A 12,664-nucleotide genomic window follows, 5' to 3' on the forward strand; every position below is an offset into this window, starting at 1 on the left:
ACGTAGGCCTTCACAATCATGTGGTATCTTATCTGTCCACTTGATTTTGGAAAGACAGTTTTAAGCCCCAGGAAGGGCGCAGCATGAGCCCCGGTGTTCATCCACCCGGGACGTTTGATTGAGTTCAGGGTGTATGTGTCTGTTCCCTGTGAGGACAGGATTCTTGGGTAGATTTTAAATGACTTTCTCCTGCTTGCTCTCCACCATTTCAGGTTCTGCCTGTTGATGTCTTTGGAGGTGGGGTCAGTTGAGTCATCAAAGTCAATCCATCCAAAGTTCAACGGCATTGAGAATGATTCTTTTGAGAAACATGCATCGAATGTGGGTATAAATGACACCACAATACAGTTCATTCTGAAGTAGTCAAACTTTGCCCAGTCTCCTGTGAAGTTGCCCAACGTCCAGGTCCAGGATTTCATGTAGTCGTTGGTAGCTGTCACGTTAAATGCGGTTTCATAACGTAACACTACGTTGAATTGTCCTGTATGACTCCGCCTGTGGACGAATGTCCTCCGGGGCCTTCTCCTCACGGCAGTGCGACGCCGTCCCGCCAGGGGGCGTCTGCGCACCACCCTCCTTCGTTTCAGAAATCTGCGAAGAAGAGACAGTATAAATGGTCCGAGGTACCTGGGCAGTATTACCCAGGTACCTCGGCACCCGGCACCATGCCACCAACCCCAGAATCCAGCCCTCAGCCTAGGAGTGAGGACTCTACACCTCGTAAAGGCAAAGGCAAGAAGAGAGATAATCCTGTGAAGAGATGGTGTTTTACACTGAACAACTATACGGATGAAGATCTTCAGCATTTGAAAGAAGTCATCACAGAAGAATCTTGTCTTTATGCTATTATTGGCAAGGAAGTTGGTGAAAATGAGACTCCTCATCTACAGGGGTTTGTCAATTTGAAGGTGAAGAAACGTCTGTCTGCCATGAAAACATTGATTTCTCCCCGTGCTCATTTGGAACGTGCCATGGGCAGTGGTGCGGAGAATGAGAAATATTGTGGCAAAGATGGAGATATTTACCTGACCATTGGTGAACCGTCTTATTCCGGTAAACGAACTGATTTGGAGAGTGCTGTTTCGATGCTGAGAGCCAGTAAGGGCGATATGCGGGAAGTTGCTGATGCCTTTCCCTGTACTTATGTACGGTATGGGCGGGGTCTGAATGCTTGGGTCGACGCTGCCCGCCTCCAGAAACCACGTGACTTCAAGACCAACGTGCAGATCTGGGTGGGACCACCCGGATGTGGAAAGTCACGTGCTGCTGCTACGCTTTGTCCTGACCCGGATGAAGTGTTCTACAAGTCTCGTGGTGAATGGTGGGATGGCTATAATGGACAGTGTAATGTCATTATTGATGATTTCTATGGATGGGTGAAGCATGATGAGATGTTACGTATATGTGACCGCTACCCTCATCGTGTCCCTGTTAAGGGTGCATTTGTACAGTTCTTGGCTAAGAATGTGTATATTACATCCAATATCATGCCTGATGTATGGTATAAGTTTGAGAGTTACAACCCTGCTGCGCTTATGCGTCGTATTAATGTGTTTCAGGTCTGGAACGTCGTCCAGTCCTGTTTCGAAGAGTACAACGCAACGCCTATGTACGACCCAAGCGTACCGTATAACTACTAGAGTCAGAATAAAGAGATTGCATTGAATTGTTGTGTGTGTGTGTTCATTGGTTGGGTTTAGGGCTGGAGGGGGGCCCCACGCGATAGCGTGGGGGGTTGGGGTTAGAATAAAGAAGACATGGTGAGGTGATCATAAAAACTTTATTAAAAAATTAAAAACATTGAAGTAAGGTATTAAAAGAGGGTAATCTGACAGTTTACAGAGTGATCAGTTTGTGGATCCGATGGAAAAGTTCGGCTGTCTGAATGAGACGTAGGCCTTCACAATCATGTGGTATCTTATCTGTCCACTTGATTTTGGAAAGACAGTTTTAAGCCCCAGGAAGGGCGCAGCATGAGCCCCGGTGTTCATCCACCCGGGACGTTTGATTGAGTTCAGGGTGTATGTGTCTGTTCCCTGTGAGGACAGGATTCTTGGGTAGATTTTAAATGACTTTCTCCTGCTTGCTCTCCACCATTTCAGGTTCTGCCTGTTGATGTCTTTGGAGGTGGGGTCAGTTGAGTCATCAAAGTCAATCCATCCAAAGTTCAACGGCATTGAGAATGATTCTTTTGAGAAACATGCATCGAATGTGGGTATAAATGACACCACAATACAGTTCATTCTGAAGTAGTCAAACTTTGCCCAGTCTCCTGTGAAGTTGCCCAACGTCCAGGTCCAGGATTTCATGTAGTCGTTGGTAGCTGTCACGTTAAATGCGGTTTCATAACGTAACACTACGTTGAATTGTCCTGTATGACTCCGCCTGTGGACGAATGTCCTCCGGGGCCTTCTCCTCACGGCAGTGCGACGCCGTCCCGCCAGGGGGCGTCTGCGCACCACCCTCCTTCGTTTCAGAAATCTGCGAAGAAGAGACAGTATAAATGGTCCGAGGTACCTGGGCAGTATTACCCAGGTACCTCGGCACCCGGCACCATGCCACCAACCCCAGAATCCAGCCCTCAGCCTAGGAGTGAGGACTCTACACCTCGTAAAGGCAAAGGCAAGAAGAGAGATAATCCTGTGAAGAGATGGTGTTTTACACTGAACAACTATACGGATGAAGATCTTCAGCATTTGAAAGAAGTCATCACAGAAGAATCTTGTCTTTATGCTATTATTGGCAAGGAAGTTGGTGAAAATGAGACTCCTCATCTACAGGGGTTTGTCAATTTGAAGGTGAAGAAACGTCTGTCTGCCATGAAAACATTGATTTCTCCCCGTGCTCATTTGGAACGTGCCATGGGCAGTGGTGCGGAGAATGAGAAATATTGTGGCAAAGATGGAGATATTTACCTGACCATTGGTGAACCGTCTTATTCCGGTAAACGAACTGATTTGGAGAGTGCTGTTTCGATGCTGAGAGCCAGTAAGGGCGATATGCGGGAAGTTGCTGATGCCTTTCCCTGTACTTATGTACGGTATGGGCGGGGTCTGAATGCTTGGGTCGACGCTGCCCGCCTCCAGAAACCACGTGACTTCAAGACCAACGTGCAGATCTGGGTGGGACCACCCGGATGTGGAAAGTCACGTGCTGCTGCTACGCTTTGTCCTGACCCGGATGAAGTGTTCTACAAGTCTCGTGGTGAATGGTGGGATGGCTATAATGGACAGTGTAATGTCATTATTGATGATTTCTATGGATGGGTGAAGCATGATGAGATGTTACGTATATGTGACCGCTACCCTCATCGTGTCCCTGTTAAGGGTGCATTTGTACAGTTCTTGGCTAAGAATGTGTATATTACATCCAATATCATGCCTGATGTATGGTATAAGTTTGAGAGTTACAACCCTGCTGCGCTTATGCGTCGTATTAATGTGTTTCAGGTCTGGAACATCGTCCAGTCCTGTTTCGAAGAGTACAACGCAACGCCTATGTACGACCCAAGCGTACCGTATAACTACTAGAGTCAGAATAAAGAGATTGCATTGAATTGTTGTGTGTGTGTGTTCATTGGTTGGGTTTAGGGCTGGAGGGGGGCCCCACGCGATAGCGTGGGGGGTTGGGGTTAGAATAAAGAAGACATGGTGAGGTGATCATAAAAACTTTATTAAAAAATTAAAAACATTGAAGTAAGGTATTAAAAGAGGGTAATCTGACAGTTTACAGAGTGATCAGTTTGTGGATCCGATGGAAAAGTTCGGCTGTCTGAATGAGACGTAGGCCTTCACAATCATGTGGTATCTTATCTGTCCACTTGATTTTGGAAAGACAGTTTTAAGCCCCAGGAAGGGCGCAGCATGAGCCCCGGTGTTCATCCACCCGGGACGTTTGATTGAGTTCAGGGTGTATGTGTCTGTTCCCTGTGAGGACAGGATTCTTGGGTAGATTTTAAATGACTTTCTCCTGCTTGCTCTCCACCATTTCAGGTTCTGCCTGTTGATGTCTTTGGAGGTGGGGTCAGTTGAGTCATCAAAGTCAATCCATCCAAAGTTCAACGGCATTGAGAATGATTCTTTTGAGAAACATGCATCGAATGTGGGTATAAATGACACCACAATACAGTTCATTCTGAAGTAGTCAAACTTTGCCCAGTCTCCTGTGAAGTTGCCCAACGTCCAGGTCCAGGATTTCATGTAGTCGTTGGTAGCTGTCACGTTAAATGCGGTTTCATAACGTAACACTACGTTGAATTGTCCTGTATGACTCCGCCTGTGGACGAATGTCCTCCGGGGCCTTCTCCTCACGGCAGTGCGACGCCGTCCCGCCAGGGGGCGTCTGCGCACCACCCTCCTTCGTTTCAGAAATCTGCGAAGAAGAGACAGTATAAATGGTCCGAGGTACCTGGGCAGTATTACCCAGGTACCTCGGCACCCGGCACCATGCCACCAACCCCAGAATCCAGCCCTCAGCCTAGGAGTGAGGACTCTACACCTCGTAAAGGCAAAGGCAAGAAGAGAGATAATCCTGTGAAGAGATGGTGTTTTACACTGAACAACTATACGGATGAAGATCTTCAGCATTTGAAAGAAGTCATCACAGAAGAATCTTGTCTTTATGCTATTATTGGCAAGGAAGTTGGTGAAAATGAGACTCCTCATCTACAGGGGTTTGTCAATTTGAAGGTGAAGAAACGTCTGTCTGCCATGAAAACATTGATTTCTCCCCGTGCTCATTTGGAACGTGCCATGGGCAGTGGTGCGGAGAATGAGAAATATTGTGGCAAAGATGGAGATATTTACCTGACCATTGGTGAACCGTCTTATTCCGGTAAACGAACTGATTTGGAGAGTGCTGTTTCGATGCTGAGAGCCAGTAAGGGCGATATGCGGGAAGTTGCTGATGCCTTTCCCTGTACTTATGTACGGTATGGGCGGGGTCTGAATGCTTGGGTCGACGCTGCCCGCCTCCAGAAACCACGTGACTTCAAGACCAACGTGCAGATCTGGGTGGGACCACCCGGATGTGGAAAGTCACGTGCTGCTGCTACGCTTTGTCCTGACCCGGATGAAGTGTTCTACAAGTCTCGTGGTGAATGGTGGGATGGCTATAATGGACAGTGTAATGTCATTATTGATGATTTCTATGGATGGGTGAAGCATGATGAGATGTTACGTATATGTGACCGCTACCCTCATCGTGTCCCTGTTAAGGGTGCATTTGTACAGTTCTTGGCTAAGAATGTGTATATTACATCCAATATCATGCCTGATGTATGGTATAAGTTTGAGAGTTACAACCCTGCTGCGCTTATGCGTCGTATTAATGTGTTTCAGGTCTGGAACGTCGTCCAGTCCTGTTTCGAAGAGTACAACGCAACGCCTATGTACGACCCAAGCGTACCGTATAACTACTAGAGTCAGAATAAAGAGATTGCATTGAATTGTTGTGTGTGTGTGTGTTCATTGGTTGGGTTTAGGGCTGGAGGGGGGCCCCACGCGATAGCGTGGGGGGTTGGGGTTAGAATAAAGAAGACATGGTGAGGTGATCATAAAAACTTTATTAAAAAATTAAAAACATTGAAGTAAGGTATTAAAAGAGGGTAATCTGACAGTTTACAGAGTGATCAGTTTGTGGATCCGATGGAAAAGTTCGGCTGTCTGAATGAGACGTAGGCCTTCACAATCATGTGGTATCTTATCTGTCCACTTGATTTTGGAAAGACAGTTTTAAGCCCCAGGAAGGGCGCAGCATGAGCCCCGGTGTTCATCCACCCAGGACGTTTGATTGAGTTCAGGGTGTATGTGTCTGTTCCCTGTGAGGACAGGATTCTTGGGTAGATTTTAAATGACTTTCTCCTGCTTGCTCTCCACCATTTCAGGTTCTGCCTGTTGATGTCTTTGGAGGTGGGGTCAGTTGAGTCATCAAAGTCAATCCATCCAAAGTTCAACGGCATTGAGAATGATTCTTTTGAGAAACATGCATCGAATGTGGGTATAAATGACACCACAATACAGTTCATTCTGAAGTAGTCAAACTTTGCCCAGTCTCCTGTGAAGTTGCCCAACGTCCAGGTCCAGGATTTCATGTAGTCGTTGGTAGCTGTCACGTTAAATGCGGTTTCATAACGTAACACTATGTTGAATTGTCCTGTATGACTCCGCCTGTGGACGAATTTCCTCCGGGGCCTTCTCCTCACGGCAGTGCGACGCCGTCCCGCCAGGGGGCGTCTGCGCACCACCCTCCTTCGTTTCAGAAATCTGCGAAGAAGAGACAGTATAAATGGTCCGAGGTACCTGGGCAGTATTACCCAGGTACCTCGGCACCCGGCACCATGCCACCAACCCCAGAATCCAGCCCTCAGCCTAGGAGTGAGGACTCTACACCTCGTAAAGGCAAAGGCAAGAAGAGAGATAATCCTGTGAAGAGATGGTGTTTTACACTGAACAACTATACGGATGAAGATCTTCAGCATTTGAAAGAAGTCATCACAGAAGAATCTTGTCTTTATGCTATTATTGGCAAGGAAGTTGGTGAAAATGAGACTCCTCATCTACAGGGGTTTGTCAATTTGAAGGTGAAGAAACGTCTGTCTGCCATGAAAACATTGATTTCTCCCCGTGCTCATTTGGAACGTGCCATGGGCAGTGATGCGGAGAATGAGAAATATTGTGGCAAAGATGGAGATATTTACCTGACCATTGGTGAACCGTCTTATTCCGGTAAACGAACTGATTTGGAGAGTGCTGTTTCGATGCTGAGAGCCAGTAAGGGCGATATGCGGGAAGTTGCTGATGCCTTTCCCTGTACTTATGTACGGTATGGGCGGGGTCTGAATGCTTGGGTCGACGCTGCCCGCCTCCAGAAACCACGTGACTTCAAGACCAACGTGCAGATCTGGGTGGGACCACCCGGATGTGGAAAGTCACGTGCTGCTGCTACGCTTTGTCCTGACCCGGATGAAGTGTTCTACAAGTCTCGTGGTGAATGGTGGGATGGCTATAATGGACAGTGTAATGTCATTATTGATGATTTCTATGGATGGGTGAAGCATGATGAGATGTTACGTATATGTGACCGCTACCCTCATTGTGTCCCTGTTAAGGGTGCATTTGTACAGTTCTTGGCTAAGAATGTGTATATTACATCCAATATCATGCCTGATGTATGGTATAAGTTTGAGAGTTACAACCCTGCTGCGCTTATGCGTCGTATTAATGTGTTTCAGGTCTGGAACATCGTCCAGTCCTGTTTCGAAGAGTACAACGCAACGCCTATGTACGACCCAAGCGTACCGTATAACTACTAGAGTCAGAATAAAGAGATTGCATTGAATTGTTGTGTGTGTGTGTTCATTGGTTGGGTTTAGGGCTGGAGGGGGGCCCCACGCGATAGCGTGGGGGGTTGGGGTTAGAATAAAGAAGACATGGTGAGGTGATCATAAAAACTTTATTAAAAAATTAAAAACATTGAAGTAAGGTATTAAAAGAGGGTAATCTGACAGTTTACAGAGTGATCAGTTTGTGGATCCGATGGAAAAGTTCGGCTGTCTGAATGAGACGTAGGCCTTCACAATCATGTGGTATCTTATCTGTCCACTTGATTTTGGAAAGACAGTTTTAAGCCCCAGGAAGGGCGCAGCATGAGCCCCGGTGTTCATCCACCCGGGACGTTTGATTGAGTTCAGGGTGTATGTGTCTGTTCCCTGTGAGGACAGGATTCTTGGGTAGATTTTAAATGACTTTCTCCTGCTTGCTCTCCACCATTTCAGGTTCTGCCTGTTGATGTCTTTGGAGGTGGGGTCAGTTGAGTCATCAAAGTCAATCCATCCAAAGTTCAACGGCATTGAGAATGATTCTTTTGAGAAACATGCATCGAATGTGGGTATAAATGACACCACAATACAGTTCATTCTGAAGTAGTCAAACTTTGCCCAGTCTCCTGTGAAGTTGCCCAACGTCCAGGTCCAGGATTTCATGTAGTCGTTGGTAGCTGTCACGTTAAATGCGGTTTCATAACGTAACACTACGTTGAATTGTCCTGTATGACTCCGCCTGTGGACGAATGTCCTCCGGGGCCTTCTCCTCACGGCAGTGCGACGCCGTCCCGCCAGGGGGCGTCTGCGCACCACCCTCCTTCGTTTCAGAAATCTGCGAAGAAGAGACAGTATAAATGGTCCGAGGTACCTGGGCAGTATTACCCAGGTACCTCGGCACCCGGCACCATGCCACCAACCCCAGAATCCAGCCCTCAGCCTAGGAGTGAGGACTCTACACCTCGTAAAGGCAAAGGCAAGAAGAGAGATAATCCTGTGAAGAGATGGTGTTTTACACTGAACAACTATACGGATGAAGATCTTCAGCATTTGAAAGAAGTCATCACAGAAGAATCTTGTCTTTATGCTATTATTGGCAAGGAAGTTGGTGAAAATGAGACTCCTCATCTACAGGGGTTTGTCAATTTGAAGGTGAAGAAACGTCTGTCTGCCATGAAAACATTGATTTCTCCCCGTGCTCATTTGGAACGTGCCATGGGCAGTGGTGCGGAGAATGAGAAATATTGTGGCAAAGATGGAGATATTTACCTGACCATTGGTGAACCGTCTTATTCCGGTAGTCCATATTGTCTCTTGGTCCTTTCTGATCCATGCCACTGTAGCACTTATCTGTGCAGCCCAGTAATAGCTTTTGAGATTTGGTAAACCTAAACCTCCCTTGTCTTTAGGTAGGTGAAGAGATTTCAATCTTATCCTTGGTCTCTTCTTTTGCCATATAAATGTTGAAACTAATCTATCTAACATTTTTAATGTGGCAACTGGTACTCCAATAGGGAGGGATTGAAACAAGAAGAGAAGTCTCGGTAGTAGATTCATTTTTACCGTCTCTATTCTTCCTAGGAGGGACAGTGCCATAATTTCCCACCGTGCCACATCATTTTTAATTTGTTTAATTAATTTGTTGTAATTTGCCTCAAATAGTTGGGTGGGATTAGGGGTAATAATTATTCCCAAATACCTAAATCCTTGTTTAGACCAGCGAAAGGAGACATTATTATTCAGTTGCGTAGGCCAGATGCCTGAAATCATCATGGCTTCTGATTTATTTTCATTAATTTTATATCCGGACACTCTTCGTGCAAGGTTTTCATAAGTGCAGGAATGGATTTTTTTACAAAAAGTAAAATGTCATCCGCAAACAGAGCTAGTTTATGAATTGAGCCTCCTTCATCTGCTATCCCTTGAATTTGAGCATTTTGGCGTGTTGTCTCTGCCAGAGGCTCGATACTGATAGCAAATAAGATGGGTGACAGTGAGTCTCCTTGTCTCACCCCTCGTTCAATCCTAAAAAAGCTAGAACAGTGACCATTAACTCTAACTTTCGAGCAGGGTTCTTTATATAGTAGGTTTATCCAGTTCACAAATATATTCCCAAAGCCCATTTCTATTAGTGTCTGTTTCAGAAACTGTCAGTCCACCCTATCAAATGCCTTCTCAGCATCTAAGCCGAGAAGCATTGACGGTTGACTGTCTCCTGCTGCTATTGCTTGCAAGTTTAAAGCTCTTCTTATATTATTTGATCCTTGGCGTCCTAATATAAACCCTGTTTGATCTGGCTGTATTAATTTTTTTTATATTTCTTTGAATTCTGACTGCTAATATAGAGGTTAGGATTTTATAATCTACACAGAGTAAACTTATTGGGCGATAGCTATTACATTGGAGGGGATCTTTTCCCTCCTTATGTATCACTGATAGTATGGCTTCTGACCATGAATTTGGGGGGTCTCCTGATTTTAGAACATAGTTATATAATTTGCACAGTATAGGCGTGAGTTCGTTCATAAATATCTTATAGTATTCTCCAGCGAAACCATCTATTCCTGGTGATTCATTGTTTTTGATTTTAAGAATGGTTTCCCCAATTTCACTCTCTGTGATAGGCTGTATTAAAAGTTCCATCTCCTCATTTGATAGTTTATTCATTTTAAGTGGTTTTAAAAATTCTAAGAATCTTTTTTCTTTAAATTCAAGGTCGTCAGCTTTATATAGTTGTTTGTAGTACGTGGCAAATGAGTTTGCTATTCTAGTGCGATCTGTCTCAATAAGATTGGTTTCAGGATTCCTAATTTTTGGAACTGCACGGCTAGATTGAGCCTTTCTGAGTTGAAAAGCCAAAAGCCTGCTAGCCTTGTTTCCCATTTCATAATATTTTCTATTAGTAAATCTCAGGGCACCCTCTGCTTTATACGTCAGAACCTTATCTAGTTGTTGTCTCGTTTCCTTTAGTGTTTTCAAAGTGTCTTTCTTTCCAAATTGTTTATGTTCTCTCGTTAATTTTTTTATTTCATCTTCCAAACTCTGTTGTTTAGCGAGTCTTTGTTTTTTTATTCTGGACCCTATAGAAATAATTTTCCCTCTTATAGTGGCTTTACTAGCCTCCCATACAATTGAGGGGGAGACATTACCATCATCATTTATAATAAAGTATTCAGTCAGAGCCTCCCTCAATTCTTGCCTAATATTCATATCTGTTAACAGGGATACATTAAGCCTCCAGTGTCTGAAGTGATTGTCCGCACCTAGGTTGATTTTCATAGTCACAGGGCCATGATCTGAAATAGTAATTGGTTCGACTGTACTGTCTTTTATTCCATACATTTCTGTCTTTGATACACAAAAAAGATCTATTCTTGAGTAGCTCCCATGCACTTGAGACATATAAGTGAAATCTCTCTCATTAGGATGAAGCTGTCGCCAGATGTCCACTAGACCCAGTTCTTTCATCATATATGATAAGCCCTTAGACATTTTGGATGGAGGCTTCCTGGTTGCAGGTAGTCTATCCAATTTTGAATTCAGGGTGCAGTTGAAGTCACCTCCTATTATGATGATCCCCTCACTTTTGTCAACTAACAAAGTTGCTATTTTTTAAAAAAAGAAAGGGCAGTCTTCGTTTGGGGCGTATATATTCAGTATAGTTATTTTTTTCCCTCCAATTGTGCCTATTACCATGACATATCGGCCTTCATCATCCTGAAAATTTTTTTCATTACTGTAGTACACCGATTTATGAAATAGTATAGCGACTCCTCTCTTCTTCTTTCTCCCACATGAAGCACTGTACACCTGATCCACCCACTCTCTCTTCAGTTTTAAGTGTTCGGTTTGTGACAAGTGTGTCTCTTGAATCAGAGCAACAGAACACCGTAACCTCTTTAATTGACCCAGGATTTTCTTTCTTTTGATTGGGCTATTAACTCCTCTTATATTATAACTTACGAAGTTCAATTCAGCCATAATCTCTGTGGGGTTTTATAATATAACTCCCTACCTGTTTTAACTTAAATGTGACAGCTAGTCTTCTCACTATTAAGGCATTGTCTGTAATGCGTGTCAGGAAAAACAAAGAACAAAGAGCGACATAGAGAACACAAAAGTGACCTTCCACTTCGTCAATCTGATGCAGGAACTGAACTACAACTGCACCAGATCCCCGATGGTATTGGGGCAGAGAGGTGAAACCTGCCCTCTCTGTGGGAAAAAGCACACATAGTGCAAATGAGACCAAAGTTACAACATGTAAAAAAGGTCTAGACGAGTGTATTCCACCGATAGGCGAATCCAAAGAAAATAGAAAAAGAAAAAGCTACCCAAACGATCTCCACACTTCCTTCCCGCTCCCACAAGATACAAATATTGATATACATGTCTATATTCTGGTAATTTAAATGAATGTAGCGTCATCCTCTCTCAACCAACAATCTAGTGCCTGTGACTGCGACACGAAATGCTAACTCAAAATGCTATTAGGAATAACCATAGAGAAAACTTAGCTTAGCCTAACATGAACATAGTTTAGCGTATAGTTTAAAACAGGCCTTGTTTTTCCTTTTACCCCCTCTTACTGTCCGATCACACTGATACTCTGTCAGAGATGTATAGCCTCCGTATCAGTATAATAACTTACTCAGAACCTCATTGTGCAGACATGTAAACTCATAAGATGTTGTGCAGCCCCGAGTCAACCTCTAGCCCAACGTCTTCAGAAAGTCCTCAGCATCTCCCCTTGCCTCGAACCTGTGTTCCTTGCCATTGTGGTTCACGGTAAGCGTGGCGGGGAAGTGCATCCCAAACCGGATTCCTTTGCTTATCAGGGCCCGACACACTTCGTTGAAGGCGCGGCGTTTCCCTCTGATCACGGGAGACAAATCCTGATGAATGAGGATCCGCCTCCCGTCGTGCTCCAGGTCAGGCTTCTTCCTCGCCACTGCCATCATCCTCAGCTTGTCCCTGGGGTTATGAAGTTTTATTATCACCGGCCGAGGGCTCGCTCCCTTCGGCCCCAGGCTGCGGTGCACCCGGTCAATCCTAATACGGCTCTTCTCGGCGCTTGTAGACAGTCCAAGCACAGTAGGCAGCCAGGTCAAAAAACTGTATAGGCTCCTTTCCCTCTGTGCCTTCTTCCAAGTTGAGGATACGAATATTGTCTCGCCTACTTCGGTTCTCCAGATCATCTATGCCATCAGCCATTTGCTTTATTTTCATTTCCGCGGAGGCGAGTCTGGTCTCTAGGTCTGTCACTACGTCCTCCACATCTGAGACACGTTGCTCCGCGGCAGTAATACGCTTCGACTGGCTCTCTAAGGTCGAGGAAATCTTTTC

At 44.9% G+C, this 12,664-nt stretch overlaps 2 protein-coding genes across 5 annotated transcripts; both read left to right on the plus strand.

Annotated features, from left to right (window-relative positions):
- Positions 1-451: 451 nt before the first annotated feature.
- On the plus strand, positions 452-2,280 carry LOC119029498. Of its 3 annotated transcripts, none has more exons than XM_037116324.1 (2): positions 452-1,609; positions 2,103-2,280. In XM_037116324.1, the coding sequence occupies exons 1-2, from the start codon at positions 486-488 to the stop codon at positions 2,251-2,253; spliced, it is 1,275 nt and encodes a 424-aa protein (XP_036972219.1). In that variant the 5' UTR covers positions 452-485; the 3' UTR covers positions 2,254-2,280. The 3 variants fall into 3 exon arrangements, with proteins under 3 accessions (XP_036972219.1, XP_036972221.1, XP_036972220.1); XM_037116326.1 differs by lacking the exon at positions 2,103-2,280 and having other exon boundaries at positions 452-1,314; positions 1,560-1,695; XM_037116325.1 differs by lacking the exon at positions 2,103-2,280 and having other exon boundaries at positions 452-1,344; positions 1,560-1,653.
- Positions 2,281-3,482: 1,202 nt separating this feature from the next.
- LOC119030176 lies at positions 3,483-6,096 on the plus strand. 2 transcript variants are annotated; one of them, XM_037117565.1, is made up of 2 exons: positions 3,483-5,389; positions 5,885-6,096. In XM_037117565.1, exons 1-2 carry the CDS (start codon positions 4,266-4,268, stop codon positions 6,033-6,035), a joined length of 1,275 nt encoding a protein of 424 aa, XP_036973460.1. In that variant the 5' UTR covers positions 3,483-4,265; the 3' UTR covers positions 6,036-6,096. The 2 variants fall into 2 exon arrangements, with proteins under 2 accessions (XP_036973460.1, XP_036973461.1); XM_037117566.1 differs by lacking the exon at positions 5,885-6,096 and having other exon boundaries at positions 3,483-5,124; positions 5,340-5,433.
- Positions 6,097-12,664: the final 6,568 nt, after the last annotated feature.

Source organism: Acanthopagrus latus, chromosome 12 (genome assembly GCF_904848185.1).
Source record: "Acanthopagrus latus isolate v.2019 chromosome 12, fAcaLat1.1, whole genome shotgun sequence".
Taxonomy (NCBI): domain Eukaryota; kingdom Metazoa; phylum Chordata; class Actinopteri; order Spariformes; family Sparidae; genus Acanthopagrus; species Acanthopagrus latus.

Coding starts and splice junctions, on each gene's coding strand:
- LOC119030176 (XM_037117565.1), top strand. CDS start 4,266: ATGACTCCGCCTGTGGACGAATGTCCTCCGGGGCCTTCTCCTCACGGC. Junction 5,390..5,884: donor GAGTACAACGCAACGCCTAT/GTACGACCCAAG, acceptor CCACCATTTCAG/GTTCTGCCTGTTGATGTCTT.
- LOC119029498 (XM_037116324.1), top strand. CDS start 486: ATGACTCCGCCTGTGGACGAATGTCCTCCGGGGCCTTCTCCTCACGGC. Junction 1,610..2,102: donor GAGTACAACGCAACGCCTAT/GTACGACCCAAG, acceptor CCACCATTTCAG/GTTCTGCCTGTTGATGTCTT.